Raw genomic sequence first — 22,910 nt, 5'->3', positions numbered from 1 at the left:
TGGGCTGGTAGACAGGGCAGATCAGCGAATCAGGCAGACCAATATAGACAGTTGGTGGGACAAACATCTATCAGACACTTATGGCAGATAGAACTGTTGCCAAGATATCTGCACTTTCGGTAATATGCAAATGGACTTGTTCAAGCACCAAGGTGCAGGCCGGAGCCCTTGGAGCACTGCTTTTGTATCCCTCCTCTGCTCTGGGCTCTTCCCCTTCGATTGACAGAGCTGGATAACCAAGCAAGGGGAGCGGGGACTGCTCAGAGCAGAGGGATGTTACAAGAGCGGTGCTCCAAGAGTTCCAGCCAGCCCCTTGGTGCTCAAGCCAGTTCTTTTGTATATTACTAAAAATGGCAATATCTTGGCAATGATTACAGTCGTACAAAAGTATCGTTTTAATCAGCATGATCAACCCTACCAGGCAGCACGCATGCTTTAATAGGGTTGATCATGCTGACATATGATCTTTGACAATTTATATAGAAAAGTATCATCTGTGTTAACATGTTGCAGAAAATTCCTAATTTTCTTCATGACTTGTGACACTTACATACAACAGTGAGGTTGAAGGAGCTATTGCTGTGTCCATACTGGTTTTCCGCAAAGCACCAGTACTCTCCATCATGTTCATGGGTCACGGATGGTATTTCCAGCACCAGTTCATTCTGAAAGATCACAGAGTTAAGGACTTGCTTGTCTTTCATGATGGTGAGGATGGGATCTGGGTTTCCTTGTGTGTTACACAAAATAGTGACCGTCTCTCCTTCTACCGCCACCAGGGATGCATTCACCGAAGGTTTCCATGGAGGATCTGGAAGATATCAGAAGAGTTTAGCTTTTAAAATATAAGCTGTGAATGGCCAGATAGTGTAAACGTCATCACACCTGGCCTCGTCAATCAGAGTGGAGAGGGGGCGGCAGTTGCAGAGAGAGCTGAGCCTCTAGGTGTAATGGTAACGCCCCCGTTGCTCCTAGAGGCTCATTTGCATATATTAAAATATAAATATATATATAATGTACAGGTCCTTCTCAAAAAATTAGCATATTGTGATAAAGTTCATTATTTTCTGTAATGTACTGATAAACATTAGACTTTCATATATTTTAGATTCATTACACACAACTGAAGTAGTTCAAGCCTTTTATTGTTTTAATATTGATGATTTTGGCATACAGCTCATGAAAACCCAAAATTCCTATCTAAAAAAATTAGCATATTTCATCCGACCAATAAAAGAAAAGTGTTTTTAATACAAAAAAAGTCAACCTTCAAATAATTATGTTCAGTTCTGCACACAATACTTGGTCGGGAATCCTTTTGCAGAAATGACTGCTTCAATGCGGCGTGGCATGGAGGCAATCAGCCTGTGGCACTGCTGAGGTGTTATGGAGGCCCAGGATGCTTCAATGCGGCGTGGCATGGAGGCAATCAGCCTGTGGCACTGCTGAGGGGTTATGGAGGCCCAGGATGCTTCAATGCGGCGTGGCATGGAGGCAATCAGCCTGTGGCACTGCTGAGGTGTTATGGAGGCCCAGGATGCTTCACTGCGGCGTGGCATGGAGGCAATCAGCCTGTGGCACTGCTGAGGTGTTATGGAGGCCCAGGATGCTTCGATAGCGGCCTTAAGCTCATCCAGAGTGTTGGGTCTTGCGTCTCTCAACTTTCTCTTCCCAATATCCCACAGATTCTCTATGGGGTTCAGGTCAGGAGAGTTGGCAGGCCAATTGAGCCCAGTAATACCATGGTCAGTAAACCATTTACCAGTGGTTTTGGCACTGTGAGCAGGTGCCAGGTCGTGCTGAAAAATGAAATCTTCATCTCCATAAAGCTTTTCAGCAGATGGAAGCATGAAGTGCTCCAAAATCTCCTGATAGCTAGCTGCATTGACCCTGCCCTTGATAAAACACAGTGGACCAACACCAGCAGCTGACATGGCACCCCAGACCATCACTGACTGTGGGTACTTGACACTGGATTTCAGGCATTTTGGCATTTCCCTCTCCCCAGTCTTCCTCCAGACTCTGGCACCTTGATTTCCGAATGACATGCAACAGTCCAGTGCTGCTTCTCTGTAGCCCAGGTCAGGCGCTTCTGCCGCTGTTTCTGGGGAATGTGGCACCTGTAGCCCATTTCCTGCACACGCCTGTACACGGTGGCTCTGGATGTTTCTACTCCAGACTCAGTCCACTGCTTCCGCAGGTCCCCCAAGGTCTGGAATCGGTCCTTCTCCACAATCTTCCTCAGGGTCCGGTCACCTCTTCTCGTTGTGCAGCGTTTTCTGCCACACTTTTTCCTTCCCACAGACTTCCCACTGAGGGGCCTTGATACAGCACTCTGGGAACAGCCTATTCCTTCAGACATTTCTTTCTGTGTCTTACCCTCTTGCTTGAGGGTGTCAATGATGGCCTTCTGGAGAGCAGTCAGGTCGGCAGTCTTACCCATGATTGCGGTTTTGAGTAATGAACCAGGCTGGGAGTTTTTAAAAGCCTCAGGAATCTTTTGCAGGTGTTTAGAGTTAATTAGTTGATTCAGATGATTAGGTTAATAGCTCGTTTAAAGAACCTTTTCATGATATGCTAATTTTTTGAGATAGGAATTTTGGGTTTTCATGAGCTGTATGCCAAAATCATCAATATTAAAACAATAAAAGGCTTGAACTACTTCAGTTGGTGTGTAATGAATCTAAAATATATGAAAGTCTAATGTTTATCAGTACATTACAGAAAATTATGAACTTTATCACAATATGCTAATTTTTTGAGAAGGACCTGTATATATATGTGATATCTGTAATTCTACCTGCAATGATAAGTAGATAACTACAGCAAAATGATCTGTATAGACCAAAAATTGGTGCCTATTATTAGGTTTAGTGGCTAATGTGAAAACTGCAGGATTTTTGGAATAAAAAAAAATCACGGAAAATTTTAAAATAACATGACCAAAAATTATTTTAAAATATGCCTAAAATAAAAATGTGATTTAACCAATAGGCCATTTTAAGATTACACATACATTGTGAACTATTTTCCCCAAACGCTCCATAGTCCACTACTGCCACCTAATGGTTATTACAGCAATAGCGCTCCACAGAAGGTACAAGGACAGTCTCATTAAGTAGACGTATGTGCAAATTTGTCCTGTACATTTACTCCAGGTCAACATCTTCAGCTCTTCTATGATATCATATAAAATGTTTTCTGTAATTCTGGTTCTCACCGGTGACCTGATCCTCCTGCACCATGGCGTGGTCATGGATAAACAATGAGGGGGCTGAGGTCCACACTGGAGCGTCGTAGCCCTTCATTCTGCTGTGGGTCAAGTCCTCACAGATCAAAAATGATGGCTTTGTCTATAGAAAGGACATCACATCCCAGAAACCTCTTTAACCTACTTCCCACATTTCCTGCTATTTTACAAGATTGTTCCATGGAACGAGTAACAAAGTGAACAGTGCTTACAAAATGTTTCCAAAGTAGGTGATCAGGGGCAGCGTCCTGTGAATGGGGATGCAAGTTTTGGGTGGCTCTGTTCACACTTGTATCACTTCTTTCCTTAAAGGGAATCTGTCACCAATTTTTTGCCCCTGAGAGAAGCATAAACTGGTGACTGAGACCCTGAAGAAAACACTGGTGCTGGAATTGAGCAGTTAAGTGCACTGAGGGTGGACCCAAGCCAATCTGGGCACCCTTGCTTCTCCTGCTTCCACTGCCAACCCCTCTGCCATGCTAGATAACTATGCAGCAACTGGATCCTGTCAATCAAGGAGAGGGAGGGACTGACAGAGAAAGCAGGAGGACCAAGGGTGCTCAGAGTGGTTTGTACCCTCCAGAATCAACCATGGATCGCTACGTGAAAGGTATCATTACATCCGGTTGAGTTAGCCCTGCAAGGCATTGTGCCTGGTCTATCAGTGACTTTCCTGGCGACAAGTTCCCTTTAGGAAGACGACCGGGTCAATTCTTTTACAATAAGAAATATGTTTTCATTCCTAAAAATAAACTGAATGGAAAACTCACACATGACAGCCAATCCTATGGATGTATTGACGTGGCCATACTCATTCTCCGCTGCACACATGTATATCCCATCATGGTTGTATGTGACATACTCGAGCTCCAGCGTGAGGTTCCCCGTGTAATCTTCTTTTAAAAGCAGATCATCCTTGAACCACATGACACGGGACATGGGGTTACTATCAATCACACACAAAAACACCACCTGGGTGCCCTCCATGGTCTCCGTGGAGGAGTTGATGTCTATAATGCGAGGGGCATCTGCAATACACAAACATGGTCAGCCATTACTTATCTATGCCTAGCAAACCTTATGCAATAAAAATAGCAAACTTAAAAAAAATATACGATTCAAAAATTTGCTAAATGATTTTTACACAGTCTAAACCATGGATGTCAAACTCATGGCCCTCCAGATGTTGCAAAACTACAACTCCCATCATTCCCTGATAGCTGTAGTATGCCCAGGCATGATGGGAGTTGTAGTTTTGCAACAGCTGGAGGGCCACGAGTTTGACATCCCTGGTCTAAACCATCTGGAGCTTCTATCCTTCTACCTAAAGGTAGAAGATTCAAACCAATCAAAATGGCCATGGAAGAAGGCCACTGGGAGCCAGAAATATTGTCAGATCAGTTGCTATCTCCCCTCTACCATTCCTGCTGGACCCTCAGATAAATTGTATTACCCACCAGGGGAAGACAATGAGCTCAGGAGAAGGCTCCTTCCAGCATAAAGAAAACAAACTTTGCTCCATTCAGAACCAAAATGGAAGGACTTAGAGTAAGTATGGAAAGTTTGAGAAAAAGTTGGGTAACTTACATTTTACATCCATTGTGGCAAAACCTTTATACTCCAGTTCCGTGTCTGGAAATGTGACTTTACAGCCCAGCTGTTGGCCATGGTTTTTATAAGATGGTAGAAACTTCAGAGTGGATATTTGCCTCCAAGCACCATTGTTCTCATCAACCCCGACGTACACATTATGATGTTCAAGCCCTTCAATGTCCGTCCAGGTCACAGTAGGCTTCATGTCGGGACAGTTATCATCTACTAAGCAGGTGATCTCTGCTTCGGTGCCGGATACAATTTCTTGGGGTTGAACTACGAAGGGTTCATCTATGACCAAAACAGCATCATATATGTTATCTACGTAATGTATATTTTAGGCATTATCCCAAATCGACACATAATATGGCTCAAAACCCAAATGAGTTAGAATAACGAGCAAGAATAATAAGCCACCCCAGGAACAATTTGTCAATGTATGTTCCACCATTAGCTGCGAGTTCTCAACAGAATCTATACCGTACCAGACCCAAGAAGTCCCAAATGATATATCCCCCAATTAACAATTTGAAGATGCCCAACCACCCCAAAAATAAAAATTACCTAATATATAGAGGTTGGCATGTTCTGAGTAGGTATATTGATTGTAGCCTCCCAAATCGGCCCGGAAGTAGTATTTTCCCTGAAGTTCACTGCTGACTCTGTCAATCTGTATTGAGCAGTTTGATGTCTGAAGGTCTCCAATCAGCTTTATACGACCCATGTACATTTCATGTGCCGAGCTGGTTTTCGAATTCAAGACCACGGGAGGAAAGTTTCTAGGATACGGACTGTTAAAGTACCAGATACCATGTACTGCCGACGGTCTAATCTCTTCGGGATAGCTGAAGCTGCATGGGATGGCCACACATGAGTCCTTGAATGCCGATATGGAGGTGGGCATCCAGGCTGCCCAGTGTCTACTCAGCACACCTTAAATAGAGTCAATCATAGAGAGGACACCATCATATTGAGTGAAATCACCAGGTTTATTTGAGTTTTTTGGATTTTGGACTATTTTCTTGCACTGAAAATCCTTAGGCGTAATCTTAATAAACTACCCAACACCTTCATTGAAGGTCTATACATTTTGTAGGCTTTTTTTACCCCATAAAATGGATTTTAGACCATACATGGTACTTTTTTCTTCATAATGAGTTTGGTTTTTAAGTTGTTTTGTTACATGTATGCTATTTATGTAACAATTTGAAAAGAAATTAATTTGGCCCCTTCTTTAAGAGCGCCTGCCAAAACACCAGGATACAGCCAAGTTGAACCACAGCCATTGTGCTTGTTAATGATCCAGACAGATTCTTCTTGTATGTGTGGGCCTTCATTACCACCTCAATCTGCACTGGGTTTTGCTGTCTTATCAATCATTTACCGCTAAGAAAGTGGACAGGAAAATGAAAAACAATGTTATAGACGAGCGAATCGATTCTACCGATTCAGAATTCGTACCAAACTTCTTGTGATTCGTTTCGGGCGAATCATAACGAGAGAGAGGAAGAGCCACACATCATACCGGAAATGAGACGTTCAAGCCAGTTCTCCTTCTAAAAGGACAAGAATACTGAGTGCCTGGGTTACCCTTCAATGATAGGTGAGCTGCAGTAACCCAGCATGGCCACTACACTTTGAATGGCGCTGTACTTTCTGTTCCATTCACAGTGCTAGTTCTAGAGCCCGGAGGCTGCAGGGAACAGCTGATCGGTGGAGTGTTGGACACTCACCGATCGGATATTAATGCCCGGAAAACCCCTTTAAGACCACAATCTATTTTTATTTTCTGATTGCATTTTCTTTTCTGAACATGATTATTGGGGCAGCCATCTTGCCTAACCTGTTCTTAACTGCATTTAGAGAAATGCTTTACAGCAGCCACATGGACTTCTATGACTGCCATTGACTTTGAGTTTTCTAGGCATGCTCTGTGACCTGTGAAGAGGTCAAGCAGGAGTAGATAAGTTGTGATATCATATTGTGGTTCTTCTGTGTTATCTCTATTTATAGTTTTAATTTGTCATTGTAATCCTGCCTGTGATGATAATGACATGACTGCTTAAAAGTGATCTGTACAGTCTAAGAAGTGGCACTTTTTTTTATTAGGCTAAGGTTTTAGGATTTAAAAAATATATATATTTAGTAGGATTTAAACTACATATATATATATATATATATATATATATACACTGTAGTGTCATGGAAAATTCAAAATAACATCAAACACCCCAAAAATTTGAAAAATGTGCTTAACATAAAACTTGATTTAAACAACAGGCCATTTTCTGATGACACATCCCTTTAATGTTACTAACTTTTTCAGATTTTATTTTAGTTTCACTTGGACTCCTATCAGCCTTATCACTTCTGTAATACACTGCAATACTTCTGCATTGCAGAGGGTTGTGCCTGTCAGTATAAAACTGATAGGTAGCTTTTTAAGACCTGTCTCTGGCTGGGCCCAACAGGTGCACTCAGATGGCAGAGCCAGGGACCATTGTTAGGCCCCTGACTGCCATGACAATGCATCGCCTGTTCCCTAACCACTTAAACTTCATGGATGCTGTTGACTGTGGTATCTAAGGGGTTAAACTGCAGGGATCGGCATTGCATCAGGAGGCAGGCTGTGTAATATTTGATTATAAAAAAGCTAAAGAGGTAAAAAGGAAAGTGCCTCCAATGACTGTCAATAAAGAGTGTAAATAAGCATGAGGTCTTCCTAGAGGCCACAAAGTAAGCTGAGGATAAAAGCCACCTAACTTTTATAACCTAGAATCCCTAAAGGGGTGGTCCAAGAAAAAAATATTCTACAGTTTTCAAACCAGCCCCTGGATTTGATTACTTTTGTAATTGCATGTAATTAAAAATTTAGCATAGCCACTGAGCTATTCAATAAAATATATCTGTATAGCGCCACCTGCTGTTTGTTCTTTTTCTTATTTCTTTGACCTGCTCACTAGGAAGGCCGCACATGCTCAGTTTCATCCTTCAACTTCCTCCTGAGCTGTGATAGGTAGAGCTGAGACACGCCCCCCTGAGCTGTGATAGGGAGAGCTGAGACACACCCCCTAAGCTGCAGCAGGAAAAACACGCCCCCTGAGCTGTCGGCTTGATATATATCTAGCAGAGCAATGAACGGGGAGATCTCTGGATCCATGTGAGGTGCAGGGCTGGTTAAAGGGATACTCCCTTAAAATTTTCTTGAACTTTTAAAGCTGATCAATATTCTTACCTTCCAAAAGTAATAATATTACAGGAAGAGATTTCCACCGCCATTCCATCATCTTCTAAACCAGTAGGTATCTTCTCTGCAAGAAAATAGATTTTATACCATGGAGAATGAGTTGAGCAAGAATCCATACAAGAAATGACATTGCATAATGGAAAACATAGTCGGTGCGTCCTGACAATATGAAACAAATGGGCAGGTGCAGGTCGGCCACGGCTGGGAACCGTAAAACATTATACATGGGTACCGGGGACTCACAACTAGCGTTCACTATAGAGCAGCTTCACTGGAGGCGACCATGATACCATGATTTACTCTACTTGGCCAATAGATGTCAGGTAGGTTCGAAATCATAGTCAGAAGGGATCACTTTCTGCTGCACCACGGGGCTGACTGGTCTGTAATCAGGAGAAAATTAAAGTGGCCCTGGAAAAAAAACTAAAGTGGCCCCATGTTGTAGACAAATGCAAACTGACAGAAGAGAGGGCCAACATAAGTAGGCGGGGACAGAAATACCATATTGCGGCACAAAATACCGCAAAGCAAAGTACCTCCCCAGAAGCTATCCCCCTTTTGTGGCCAGATCCAGGTGCCACGTTTTGCACCCCTCAGTTATCTCAGGATGGCAATACAGCTGAATTCAGGAGTCAGGAGGGCACCTGCAGGCTTTAGGGGGCCCCAAGTGTCCCCTTGGGCATCAGCCTAAGGGTCCATTCCGCAAACGGGTGTGGACCCATTCATTTTCAATGTGTGTTGTCCGCATCCGCACTTCCGTTCCGTGGCCCCGTAAAAAAATAGAACTTGTCCTATTCTTGTCCGCAGCCACGGTCAAGAAAAGGTATTTCTATTATAGTGCCGGCCATGTGCGGACCGCAAAACGCGGAAAGCACATGGCCGATGTCTGTGTTTTTCGAATCAGCAATTTGCGGTCTGCAAAGCAGTTGTGGACATGTGCATGGATTCTAATGGTAAGTTTCCCTGCAGGGTGTGTGGCCAGTCCACCCCTGTCTGTAACATACACAGACACTGCTGCAGCACCTGATTCCTCTCTGCCTTTATTGCACAGGAATGGGCACCGGATCCTTGGTCAAGACAAACAGAGAACAAGAATCACCACAGGAAAGAAGTGTCAGATGAGAGCAAAACTGTTCCTGACTATGCGCATGTGTGCTGTGTGCAGAGATAACGTGTCCAGAGAAGCAGTGTGCAGGAAAGCTGTGTGCAGAGATAACGTGTCCAGAGAAGCAGTGTGCAGAGATAACGTGTCCCGAGAAGCAGTGTGCAGAGAAGCAGTGTGCAGAGATAACGTGTCCCGAGAAGCAGGGTGCAGAGAAGCAGTGTGCAGAGATAACGTGTCCAGAGAAGCAGTGTGCAGAGATAACGTGTCCAGAGAAGCAGTGTGCAGGAAAGCTGTGTGCAGAGATAACGTGTCCAGAGAAGCAGTGTGCAGAGATAACGTGTCCCGAGAAGCAGTGTGCAGAGAAGCTGTGTGCAGAGATAACGTGTCCCGAGAAGCAGTGTGCAGAGATAACGTGTCCAGAGAAGCAGTGTGCAGGAAAGCTGTGTGCAGAGATAACGTGTCCAGAGAAGCAGTGTGCAGAGATAACGTGTCCAGAGAAGCAGTGTGCAGAGATAACGTGTCCCGAGAAGCAGTGTGCAGAGATAACGTGTCCAGAGAAGCAGTGTGCAGGAAAGCTGTGTGCAGAGATAACGTGTCCAGAGAAGCAGTGTGCAGAGATAACGTGTCCAGAGAAGCAGTGTGCAGAGATAACGTGTCCCGAGAAGCAGTGTGCAGAGATAACGTGTCCAGAGAAGCAGTGTGCAGGAAAGCTGTGTGCAGAGATAACGTGTCCAGAGAAGCAGTGTGCAGAGATAACGTGTCCCGAGAAGCAGTGTGCAGAGAAGCAGTGTGCAGAGATAACGTGTCCCGAGAAGCAGGGTGTAGAGAAGCAGTGTGCAGAGATAACGTGTCCAGAGAAGCTGTGTGCAGAGATAACGTGTCCAGAAAAGCAGTGTGCAGAGATAACGTGTCCAGAAAAGCAGTGTGCAGAGATAACGTGTCCAGAGAAGCAGTATGCACAGAAGTATGTAGAGAAGCTTTGGGCAGAGATGCAGTGTGTACAAAAGGAGAGTACAGAGAAGCAGTGTGCAGAGAAGTTTGTGCAGAGAAGCAGTGTGCAGAGAAGCAGTGTACAGAGAAGCCATGTACAGAGAAGCTGTGTGCAGGCAAGCAGTGTGCAGAGATAACGTGTCCAGAGAAGCAGTGTGCACAGAAGGATGTAGAGAAGCTTGGGCAGAGAAGCAGTGTGAAAAGAATCAATGTACAGAGAAGCTATGTGCAGAAAATTAGTGTGCAGAAAAGCTTTGTGCAAAGACGCTGTGTGCAATGAAGCTTTGTACAGAGATGCTGTGTGCAGAGACGCAGTGTGCAGAGAAACTTTGGACAGAGAAGCAGTGTGCAGAGAAGCTTTGGACAAAGAAGCAGTGTGCAGAAAAGCTACATATGTGCAGAGAAGTAGTGTGCTGAGAATCTTTGGACAGAGAAGTAGTGTGCAGAGAAGTAATGTGCTGAGAAGCTTTGGACAGAGAAGCAGTGCGCAGAGAAGCTACATATGTTCAGAGAAGCAGTGTGCAGAGAAGCTACATATGTGCAGAGAAGCTTTGGACAGAGAAGCAGTGTGCAGAGACGCTTTGGGCAGAGATGCAGTGTGTACAAAAGGAGAGTACAGAGAAGCAGTGTACAGAGAAGCTGTGTGCAGATAAGCTATGTGCAGAGAAGCTGTGTGCAGAGAAGTTTGTGCAGAGAAGTTTGTGCAGAGAAGCAGTGTACAGAGAAGCCGTGTACAGAGAAGCAGTGTGCAAACAAGCTATGTGCAGAGAAGCCGTGTACAGAGAAGCCGTGTGCAGACAAGCTATGTGCAGAGAAGCTGTGTGCAGAGAAGTTTGTGCAGAGAAGTTTGTGCAGAGAAGCAGTGTACAGAGAAGCAGTGTGCAAACAAGCTATGTGCAGAGAAGCAGTGTGCAGAGAAGTTTGTGCAGAGAAGCAGTGTGCAGAGAAGCAGTGTGCACAGAAGGATGTAGAGAAGCTTGGGCAGAGAAGCAGTGTGAAAAGAATCAATGTACAGAGAAGCTCTGTGCAGACAAGCTATGTGCAGAAATTTAGTGTGCAGAGAAGTTTGTGCAGAGAAGCTGTGTGCAGAGATGCTGTGTGCAGAGAAGCAGTGTGCAGAAAAGCTTTGTACAGAGATGCTGTGTGCAGAGAAACTTTGGACAGAGAAGCAGTGTGCAGAGAAGCTTTGGACAGAGAAGCAGTGTGCAGAGAAGCTTTGGACAGAGAAGCAGTGTGCAGAAAAGCTACATATGTGCAGAGACGTAGTGTGCTGAGAATCTTTGGACAGAGAAGTAGTGTGCAGAGAAGCAGTGTGCAGAGAAGCTTTGGACAGAGAAGTAGTGTGCAGAGAAGTAATGTGCTGAGAAGCTTTGGACAGAGAAGCAGTCTGCAGAGAAGCTACATATGTGCAGAGAAGCTACATATGTGCAGAGAAGCTACATATGTGCAGAGAAGCTACATATGTGCAGAGAAGCTTTGGACAGAGAAGCAGTGTGCAGAGACGCTTTGGGCAGAGTTGCAGTGTGTACAAAAGGAGAGTACAGAGAAGCAGTGTGCAGAGAATAGTATGCAGACAAGCTATGTGTAGAGAAGCCGTGTACAGAGAAGCTGTGTGCAGACAAGCTATGTGCAGAGAAGCCGTGTGCAGAGAAGCCGTGTGCAGAGAAGTTTGTGCAGAGAAGCAGTGTACAGAGAAGCAGTGTGCAGAGAAGCAGTGTACAGAGAAGCAGTGTACAGAGAAGCAGTGTACAGAGAAGCAGTGTGCAGAGAAGCCGTGTACAGAGAAGCCGTGTGCAGAGAAGCAGTGTGCAGAGAAGCAGTGTGCAGAGAAGCAGTGTGCAGAGAAGCAGTGTGCAGACAAGCTATGTGCAGAGAAGCAGTGTGCAGAGAAGCAGTGTGCAGAGAAGTTTGTGCAGAGAAGCAGTGTGCACAGAAGGATGTAGAGAAGCTTGGGCAGAGAAGCAGTGTGAAAAGAATCAATGTACAGAGAAGCTGTGTGCAGACAAGCTATGTGCAGAAAATTTGTGTGCAGAGAAGTTTGTGCAGAGAAGCAGTGTGCAGAGATGCTGTGTGCAGAGAAGCTATGTGCAGAGATGCTGTGTGCAGAGAAGCAGTGTGCAGGGAAGTAGTGTGCAGAGAAGCAGTGTGCAGGGAAGTAGTGTGCAGAGAAGCTATGTGCAGAGATGCTGTGTGCAGAGAAGCAGTGTGCAGAAAAGCTTTGTGCAGAGACGCTGTGTGCAGAGAAACTGTGTGCAGAGAAGCTTTGGACAGAGAAGCAGTGTGCAGAGAAACTTTGGACAGAGAAGCAGTGTGCAGAGAAGCTTTGGACAGAGAAGCAGTGTGCAGAAAAGCTACATATGTGCAGAGAAATAGTGTGCTGAGAATCTTTGGACAGAGAAGTAGTGTGCAGAGAAGCTTTGGACAGAGAAGTAGTGTGCAGAGAAGTATTGTGCTGAGAAGCTTTGGACAGAGAAGCAGTGTGCAGAGAAGCTTTGGACAGAGAAGTAGTGTGCAGAGAAGTAATGTGCTGAGAAGCTTTGGACAGAGAAGCAGTGTGCAGAGAAGCTACATATGTGCAGAGAAGCTTTGGACAGAGAAGCCGTGTGCAGAGAAGCTGTGTGCAGAGATAACATGCCCAGAGAAGCAGTGTGCACAGAAGTATGTAGAGAAGCTTGGACAGAGAAGCAGTGTGAAAAGAATCAATGTACAGAGAAGCTGTGTGCAGACAAGCTATGTGCAGAGAAGCAGTGTGCAGAGAAGTTTGTGCAGAGAAGCAGTGTACAGAGAAGCCGTGTGCAGAGATAATGTGCCCAGAGAAGCAGTGTGCACAGAAGTATGTAGAGAAGTTTGTGCAGAGAAGCAGTGTGCAGAGAAGCTATGTGCAGAGAATCAGTGTGCAGGGAAGCAGTGTGCAGAGAAGCTATGTGCAGAGAATCAGTGTGCAGGGAAGCAGTGTGCAGGGAAGCAGTGTGCAGAGAATCAGTGTGCAGGGAAGCAGTGTGCAGGGAAGCAGTGTGCAGAGAAGCAGTGTGCAGAGAATCAGTGTGCAGGGAAGCAGTGTGCAGAGAATCAGTGTGCAGGGAAGCAGTGTGCAGGGAAGCAGTGTGCAGAGAAGCTATGTGCAGAGAAGCAGTGTGCAGGGAAGCAGTGTGCAGGGAAGCAGTGTGCAGAGAAGCTATGTGCAGAGAATCAGTGTGCAGGGAAGCAGTGTGCAGGGAAGCAGTGTGCAGAGAAGCTATGTGCAGAGAAGCAGTGTGCAGAGAAGCTTTGGACAGAGAAGCAGTGTGCGGAGAAGCTTTGGACAGAGAAGCAGTGTGCAGAGAAGCTTAGGACAGAGAAGCAGTGTGCGGAGAAGCTTTGGACAGAGAAGCAGTGTGCAGAGAAGTAATGTGCGGAGAAGCTTTGGACAGAGAAGCAGTGTGCAGAAAAGCTACATATGTGCAGAGAAGTAGTGTGCTGAGAATCTTTGGACAGAGAAGTAGTGTGCAGAGAGGCAGTCAGCTACAGGGAACCTCTGATATCAGGGAAGTACATTGCCGCCTGCTCTCCTGCTCCTTACAGGTGATCAGGCTGAATACCACCATGGTGATCACAGGGGCTGAGGACTGTCCACACTGATCCAGAACGCTCTACACCACAGCAATGCAGTAACAGCAGTCACCAATAAGGCATCTAAAATAGAAATGTGTAATGATTGGGGATTACTCATGTGTGATGACATCTCGTGTGATGTGTGTGGGAGGAAAACGAAACGTATCAAATCTGAATTAAGACACATAAACACTCCAATTGTAGTAGACGGCAGGATATTCGTATGAGTAGGAAGACCCGGCATCGCTCTCACACGTCAAGTGATGGGCATGACAGCTTTCTGGCTCACAGGAGCGAATGCACACATTGTGCAGAACAACAAGTGGCAGATTACAAATCTGGACTTTTCCACAACAGATTAAAGGCAGAAGAAGAAGAAGAACGTATTTGCACCGCGCAGTAGATGATCCACAACCAGAATTTTACACTCTGCCATGCTCCAACTCAAGGTCCATCCAGGATAGGGAAGTATTAAAAACTGAGTAAAACAAGGGAAAAAGGGAAATAAAATCTAGATACTTGGGGTACTGGAGCCAATCATCTGCCTAAAAGGTTATTCCCACCAACGACTGGACTTATGGCCACTGAACGAAGTGCTGGTCAAGCATGAGGCCTGCAGCTCCATTCAACATCTATGTTGGAAATAATCGAGCGTTCCTCTGAATGTAGCCGTGTCGTACATGCTCAACTGCTGCTCCAGTCGCAACGGCACCGTTGTGTGCATGAGGCCTAAGGCTCCTTTTAGACGGCGCGATTTCAGCCTGGAACGTGCGCCAATCGACAGTAAAACAAGTCAATCAGCACCATTACACCTGCCAATGTGTACGACTGTTCATCCGCTTACAGTTTGCGTATTGTTGGGGGCCTATCCCCCGTTTATACGACGTGATGCATATGTTTGTCCATTTGTGGGCAGAACGTTGACATGTTCAATGATCGGGAACAAGTTAGATTTGACTCATTGAAAGCTCCTTGAACCAATGATTACTAATGGTGCCCATTGCTGCCATATACAGTGATAGCGTGTTGTACTGGACCTGCATACAGAGGCAGAAGTAAACCTATGTCTGGGTGCCCCCCCCTTGTACCTCTAGTAAGCCTCACCCCCATTGCAACGCTAAGCCCCAGACTCATCTTAGGGGTGCAGCCTCCTGCTTCTGCTCTACAACTTGTAGCCGAACCTGTTGCTCAGGCAGCATGTCCACCCCTCTAGTATTTTTTTTACAGCCTATGCTTGCAGTCAGCAGAGACCCCCTGATCTCTTGCTTGGTTTGTGTGGTGGTAAAAACCACCCCTGTGTATACATTTTAAAATATTGATCCATGGTTATATCACCGGGCAGTCACAATTCAGGTCCCCTATACGTAACCCCATTATTTGGCTGCTTCACCGAATTTTACAAAAATTCTTGATAGTAGATACAGAGCAAAATCTTGCGCTCCCCAATGCAGGATCTTCAATCAAGATGGAGATGGTCAGCTCTTCGAGCACAAACCTATGAGGTAAGCATGATTTTTTCATTTTTTAACCCATTTCAGGGAAAATCGATTTGTTACCACGAAGCATGAGGAGATTTGGCTTCGCGGCTAATCAAATTTTCCATGAAATCAAGATCGAATTCCACTTCGTCAGGTTTGATTCGCTCAACGCTAATTACTATGTTAGATACATATCCAGTACTGTACAGATTCCCAGACACAGCCAGTGTATGGAAACTTATTGCTCAGGCAAGGCTTCACGGGGAAAAAAAAAAAAAAGTATGGAAAAACGGCTATCTGGGGACAGAGTCCTTACTGGTTGGCTGGAGGAGATGCCTTAGATGTAGCTTGAAAGGGTTACTAGTCTCATTGAAGAGACACAGATATTTTTCAGGCAATGCTCCATGGGAGAAAAAATATGCAAATTAGGGCATAGATAAATTAAAGACATCTGAGGACCGAGCAGGATACTGATTGGCTGGAGGAGATTCCTTAAAGGGGTTATCCCATCTTAGACAATGGGGGCATATCACTAGGATATGCCCCCATTGTCTGATAGGTGCGGGTCCCACCTCTGTGACCCGCACCTACAAGGAGAACAGAGTGAAGAAAGTTGAGGAGGGCACACTGCGCATGTGCAACCGCCCTCTATACATTTCTATGGAGCCGCCGAAAATAGCTAAGCTTAGGTTCGGCTATTTCCATCGGTCCCATAGAAATGAATGGGAGCGGTGGCCGGGCATGCGCAGTGTGCTCCCATTCACTTGAATAGGAGAGGTGGGAAGCTGCGCCTGGTGGTGGACGAACCCCGGGAAACCCGGGGTCCTCCAGCCACAAGTCTCCCCGGCTTCGTTCTCCTTGTAGTTGCGGGTCCCGCACCTATCAGACAATGGGGGCACATCCTAGCGATATGCCCCCATTGTCTAAGATGGGATAACCCCTTTAAGGTCCGTTCACATAGCGGGTTTTATGGCAGAAAGTTTGCTGAAAACTCACCAGCACCCGAGTCCTCTCGGCCTCCCATTTATTTCAACGGCGGCATGTCCCTTTTCGGCACGCCCACAGCTGGATAAAGCCGCTTCGCGATCCTCAGCGCTTCCTCCGATTGAGATGTATCAGAGACAGAAAATACGCAGCCACCAGTGGTTCCTTGGAGGAACTTTGGCATGGCCAAGAGGACGGACCCTTAGATGTAACTGAGGGTGGTTACTAGTCTTATTGAAGAGACACAGTGGGTGTATGGAGATTTATTTTTCAGGCAATGCATCATGGGAAAAAATATGCAAATTAGCTCATATCAGCCGAACCAAAGACGCAGCAGGAAGCTGGTTGGGTGGAGGAGTTGCCTGATACGAGCTAATTTTCATACTTTTTCTCCCATGCAGCATGGCTTGAAGACTAATTCTCCGTACACGGCTGGGTCTCCGTAATGAGACCGGTACCCTCCAGAGCTGCAGGTGAGACCTCTCATCCAGCCCCCCAGATGCCCTGCCCCATACAATGAGGGGCAAGAATCCCCCAGCATCTGTCTAGAGCAGGTCACATCTCCCTGTACATTGTGCCACCCTAAGCTGGGAGCTTGTCCCGGCCTTCCACCTCCTGGAGCGGGGCCAGCCTCATCAGCACACAATGCTCTCTGTTGTCTTGCGGGACCACAAGCAGCCATTGATTTCTCAGGGACGGCACAAGAGCTGTTTTGATCGCACAATTTAGCGCAGGGCTGTGGGTCGAGCCAATAATTGACTCACTTCCACATGCAAAGGGATCTGTGTGGGGGTGTGCAAGGCTTGTCATCTGCTCACTGTGGAGGTCTGGGACTTGTTTTCTTACTGGTTAACACTTTCCATGCTGGCGTCAATCATAGCCGGACTAATCTCTAGGACAGGGATGCCCCACCTGCGGCCCTCCAGCTGTTGCAAAACTACAATACCCAGCATGCCTGCACAGCCTACAGCTATAAGAGCATGCTGGGAGTTGTAGTTTTGCAGCAGCTGGAGGGCCGCAGGTTGAGCATGCCTGATCTAGTAGATGCATGGGATGAATGTGCACGCGCTGCTGTGACAGCTACGTACACGTACGCATTAGATTCTGGTGGGACTGGACGACCGTATATTCTGTATGGGGTGTCCCGACTCTTACCTGGTGGCAGATGTTGGGGGAAGGAAGGGTTGGGCATATTGAACTTCAAGGGCCACCAGTAGTTCTCTTTATTGTGAGCACATGCATGCTCGGCTGAGCTGAGCATGATGATCTATGTAAAATGTGTGGTCCACTTAGGGTATGTTTATACACCCAGATTTCGGGACGTGTTCCGCACAAAAACACAGTCAAATCCGCACCCCATCGGTATCAATAGGAATCCATTGTCGTTCATAGGGCCACAGATCTCACCTCTTAATGAGGAATCCAGGGTTGGAGCCGCAGCATCGCAAACTGTACGATTTCATAGAAATCCGATTTTTATGGCTTGGTCATGTGAGCGTGTTCCTAAAGGGGGCATAGTGACAGGCTAAAACTGTGATTCAAAGGGGTTTTCCGACTTCTTATACTGATGATTAAAGATGAGCGAAGTTATCAAAAATTTGATTCGGCTGCTTCGCCAAATTTCACAAAGAAATTCGATTTGTTACATTATTTTGTCACCAATCACATTCCATTGTCTGTAGTGGGCACAATGATGGGGAACGGCGATCACACCTCCCCCATCATTGAACCCCTCCGATGCTGCGTTCATCACTGATCGCGGCATCTGACCGTCACATTGAGTAACTCCCCACATCCATCTTGATTGAAAAAACTGCGCAAAATCTCATGCGCAGTAAAATGATGCCTGACTAGCGCGCTGATGCGCTGTTTCGAAGTCAATTCGTTTCACTTCGATTCGCTCAACACTAAAGATGAGGTCATCGGTATCTGATCGGCGGGGGTCCAGCGCCTGGAGCCCCTGCTGATCAGCACTTTGAGAAGTCAGCTCACCAAGCACAGTGCCGTATATCGTATAGTGGCTACGTTTGGTATCGCAGCCGGTGCTGCGACTAGGCCATGTGACCAATGATCATGGCGTCCCTGGTTCAGGGATAGGCTGCGAGAAGGCCGCGGCGTTCACTGGACTGCTGCAGTCTCCTCCAATAGCTGTTCAGTGGGGGATGCAGGTGTCGGGCCCCCACCGATTAGATACCGCTGGCCTATCCTGAGGATAGGTCGTCAGTATAAAAAATTTGTAAAATCCCTTGAAAATAAAAAAACGGACGCGCCCTCAGCACATGCCGCTGTATCAGCTGCCCACATTAAGAGTGGGGGGAGGGACACATGGTACATCATTGGTTAGAATAACAGATTCATTTGATTGCTCCGCTCGTTAATGAGGGGACGTCACCCTATGGATCGCACAAATGGACACGCTGCAAATGTTGCATGTGCGGATTTCTTATGCCGCTGGGAACGACAGGAGACGTGATTATCGATTTTGTTTTATAATTCCTGCCATTAGAAAAAAAATGCATCCTGGATAACCCCTTTAACCCCTTAGTGACCACCAATACGCAGTCACTAAGGGGTCTTCGGCTGGGCCGTCGCTTTTTTACAGGTCTCCCGCGCAGATGAGAGGCAGCCTCCTGCTCTAACGGCCTAGACCAGCAGAAGCGCCGATCCAGGCCTTTTAACCCCTAAGATCCCGCTGTCAGTAGTCTCCCATTGGCACCCTGTGAATAATATCGCGGGATGCCGTTGTCTGTGCATGGCAGTCTGGAATAGAGGGCCCAGGCCTGTCCGCCGTGTATCCTAGTAGGCGGCACCTCTCTGGCGCAGCCTGCTGGTGACTGTCAGTGTAGCACTGACACTATTACACTCTTATAGTGCATAATCAGCATAAGAGAATTATAGAAGCGATCAAAAGATCGCCTATTATTAGAGATGAACGAATCAAAGTTGACGAAAATGAATTCGATACGAATGTCAGGAAAAATTCGATTCGCACCGAATCTGAATTTCCTCACGCTTCGTGGTAACGAATCGCATTTTTTCCTAAAATGGCTGCTGCACGTGTGAGGACATGGAGAAAGGAACTCTGGAAAGGAGGGATAATGCCATGCATGCAGCCAATCAGCAGCCAGCCAGCCCTGTGATGTCACAGCCCTATAAATAGCGGCAGCCATCTTGGATTCTGCCATTTTCCAGCGTACTTAGTGCAGGGAGAGACGTCTGCAGCTCTAGGGACAGTGGTAGGAAAAACTTCATTGTGCTGAAAAAACGATTTGCAAGTGCAGGGAAATATTATTCAAGGTGTAGGGAAAGGATAGGGAGACATCATTCCACAGCGTTTGTGTAGAACAGGGTTCAGTAGGGGAGGTTACAGCCTGGGTAATAGGAACAATCCTATTACACCTTGCTGCACTGACTGGGGACCCAAATTGCCATTATACAGCTCTGTAATTCCAGCAAACCGTTCTTGTTATTGGGGTGCAAGTGCTGTGTGATAAAGCCATTAACAGGGTTTATTACAGGGTTTATTACAGGGTTTATTACAGCCCTTTTTGGCGTGTATAACCCTGGGTTCACACCTGAGCGTTCTGAAAGGAGCACTCTGTATGCGCGATTGTACCGGCGTTTACAATCGCGCATACAGAGACAAGCGAACGCCCATTGTTGCGCGTTCCCGAATATCTATGTACGGGAACGCGCGACAAAACGCCCCAAAAAAGCTCAAGAACTTGTTTGAGCGTCGTACGCGCTGTAAAACGCCCAGGTGAGAACCATTCCCATAGGGAATCATTGGTTTCTCCTTGTTGTGCGTTTTACAGCGCGTAGGAACGCGCTGTAAAACGCTCAGGCGTGAACTTAGGGTAAGTGTCAAAAGAAAAATCTATTTGCCGTTCAGCGGTGCAGTTATATGTTCTAAAGCCTTCTGTGGTGTGTATTAGTGGAAAAAATAAGGGCCTATTTGCCATTCAGCGGTGCAGTTATATTCTAAAGCCCTTTTTGTCATGTATTAGTGGCAAAATAAAAATATATCTGTCGTTCAGCGGTGCAGTTATATTTTCTAGAGCCCTTTTTGGCATGTATTAGTGGAAAAAGTTAAATATATTTGTCGTTCAGAGGAGCAGTTATATGTTCTAAAGCCTTCTGTGGTGTGTATTAGTGGAAAAAAATAAGGGCCTATTTGCTGTTCAGCGGTGCAGTTATATGTTCTAAAGCCCTTTTGTGGAGTGTATAAGTGGAAAAAGAAAAATATATTTGCCGTTCAGCGGTGCAGTTATATGTTCTAAAGCCCTTTTTGCGTGTATTAGTGGGGGGGGGAAAGGGCTTATTAGCCGTTGTGTCGTGAAGTGAGAAAATTAGACTTGTTTAGGGGGTTTTAATTTCCTATTTCTTTATTTGATCTAACAGTATGTCAGACAAAGAAGTGCCAGGCCCTGGACAGGGGAGGGACAGAGGCCTAAATGTTTCTGGTGCAGGCACAGGTCGCAGCAGAGTAAGGGGGCGTGGCAGCAGGGGTCACTTCGAGAGGCCTGAGCTCCTAGTGTCAGCTAGCGGTCGTGTCTTGACCAGCAACCCAGCGGTTCTTGAATGGTTGACTGGATCTTCGACTTCACTTCGACATCAGACATCGGGTTCACGGAGGCAGCGGCGGTAGCAGTCAGTCAGTGCGTTGTGTTGGGGGTAAAATCACCTGTGGCAGTTTTTTGTTAAGCCGCCGAAGGAGGTGAACATGGCCACATGTAGAATCTGTGGGCAGAAGGTGAAGTGCCCCTCCAGTATCCCAAATGTGCAGGGCACGGCGGCGTCATGCTGTTCTGTACCTCGTTTGCCTGGGCAAACAGAGTCACACAGGGGAGGAACTGCTCCGTGTCCTTCATCAAGAAATAGAATCCTGGCTTTCTCCGCGACAACTCAAAATCAGAAGCATGGTGACCGACAACGGGAAGAACATGGTGTCGGTGCTGCGTCAAGGACGGCTGAGCCATGCGCCCTGCGTAGCACACGTGTTCAATCTGGTTGTCAAGCGGTTCCTGAAGTCTTCCACCCATCTACAAGACATCCTAAAAATGGCCAGGAAACTTTGCATGCACTTCAGCCACTCGTACACCCCCAAACACACCCTCCTTGAGCTACAGCTGCAGAACGGCATCACCCAACATAGGCTGATATGCAACATTTCCACCCGTTGGAATTCCACCCTCCATATGTTGGACCGACTGTATGAACAGAGAAAGGCCATAAACGATTTCTTGATGATCCAAGCGGACAGGAGTACTCCCCTGTGTAACTTCAATGTCAGCCATTGGCAGCTCATGCGTGACACCTGCCGTTTGCTCAGGCTCTTTAAGTAGGCCAAGTTATTTGTCAGTCGCCAGGACTAAGGGATGAACAACGTCATTCCACTGCTTCATGTCCTGGAACAGATGCTGGTAAATCTGTCTGGTCAGGGAACTGGAGACGTGGCGTCTACATCTCACGGCCACATGAGCCCTGTGGGGGCTGAACTGGAGGAGGAGGAGGACATTGGAGCACAAGCAATGTGTAGCGAAATGGGTGGTTTTTCTACACAGGTGACATGAGAGGAGGAGCAGGAGCAGCCGGAGGAGCTACAGGGCGATGAGGAAGACGAGGCAGAGGACCCAGACACACCGTGGCAGTATGCAGTGGAGATGGAGGCAGGGAGTCCCTCCGAGTCACTTGCACAAATGGCCCGATGCATGCTCACTTGCTTGCATAGTGACAGCCGAATTGTCAACATTCGGCAGAGGGATGGCTTCTGGCTCTCCACCTTGTTGGACCTTTGCTACCGGTCTAAAATGGGTGCGTTTTTTTACACCCGCTGAGAGGGAGGACAAACTGAATTACTATAGAGACATCCTATATAGTCAGTTGGCCGCTGCCTATCTGCGCCATCAACCATCCTCTCACAGGTCTGACTGGGGGGGCCCTCTGCGCTCATGTTCCACTGCCGTGGCTGCTGGGGAGGGGTGGTGTGGCAGGAGCAGTAACAGTTCCATCAGCAGCAGCCTGAGTCTAGAGTCACTGATGAGCATCTTTCTTCACCCGCATAGTGAAGAAACTACTCACCAGCAGCAGCATCTAGACCTGGAGCAGGACCTGAACCAGCAAGTGGCGGCATACTTGGACAGCACCCTGCGAACCCATATTGAAGATCCGCTGGACTACTGGGCAGCCAAACTGGATTTGTGGCTGAAACTGGCCGAGTTTGCCCTGGAAAAGCTGTCCTGCCGGACCAGTAGTGTGACATCAGAGCAGGTGTTTAGTGTGGCAGGGACCACAGTTACCCCAAGAAGAATTCGCCTGTCCACCCAAAATGTGCAGAGACTGACCTTTGTCAAGATGAATCAGGCGTGGATCAGCCAGGATTTCCACCCACCAATGCCTGATGCATCAGACTAGATCATCCATGGTGCCACACCAACACTTTGACAAAAGGGACCGGTTTCTTCTGTTTACCTGCCTCAGCTACTATTCTGATGCTGCCACTCGCCTGATGCCACACATCTGATGCCAAATGCTCCTTCTTTCACCCACCATCTTCAGCTGGTACTCGTATTGCCATCCACCTTCCCACTCTGTCACCGGGTCACTTTGTGGTCTCCTGATGCTGCTGCCACCTCCATACTATGTCACCTTGCCACTCTGTGGTCTCCTGAT

The 22,910-nt window shown here is 46.8% G+C and overlaps 1 protein-coding gene across 3 annotated transcripts in view; it reads right to left on the bottom strand.

The window, feature by feature from the left end:
- MAG (myelin associated glycoprotein) overlaps positions 1 to 22,910 on the bottom strand; it is a 95,313-nt gene that overhangs the window by 15,867 nt on the left and 56,536 nt on the right. For all 3 annotated transcript variants that reach the window (XM_044282327.1, XM_044282326.1, XM_044282328.1), the window contains exons 3-7: positions 8,079 to 8,154; positions 5,408 to 5,776; positions 4,838 to 5,134; positions 4,021 to 4,278; positions 551 to 811 (exon numbers count right to left, since the gene is read on the bottom strand). In XM_044282327.1, the coding sequence (XP_044138262.1) occupies positions 551 to 811; positions 4,021 to 4,278; positions 4,838 to 5,134; positions 5,408 to 5,776; positions 8,079 to 8,130 (1,237 nt within the window). In that variant the 5' untranslated portion in view covers positions 8,131 to 8,154. The remainder of the gene's footprint in view (positions 1 to 550; positions 812 to 4,020; positions 4,279 to 4,837; positions 5,135 to 5,407; positions 5,777 to 8,078; positions 8,155 to 22,910) is intronic.

This window comes from Bufo gargarizans, chromosome 2, assembly GCF_014858855.1.
Source record: "Bufo gargarizans isolate SCDJY-AF-19 chromosome 2, ASM1485885v1, whole genome shotgun sequence".
In the NCBI taxonomy this organism is placed as follows: Eukaryota; Metazoa; Chordata; class Amphibia; order Anura; family Bufonidae; genus Bufo; species Bufo gargarizans.
This window is presented reverse-complemented; position numbering and strand designations above follow the sequence as displayed.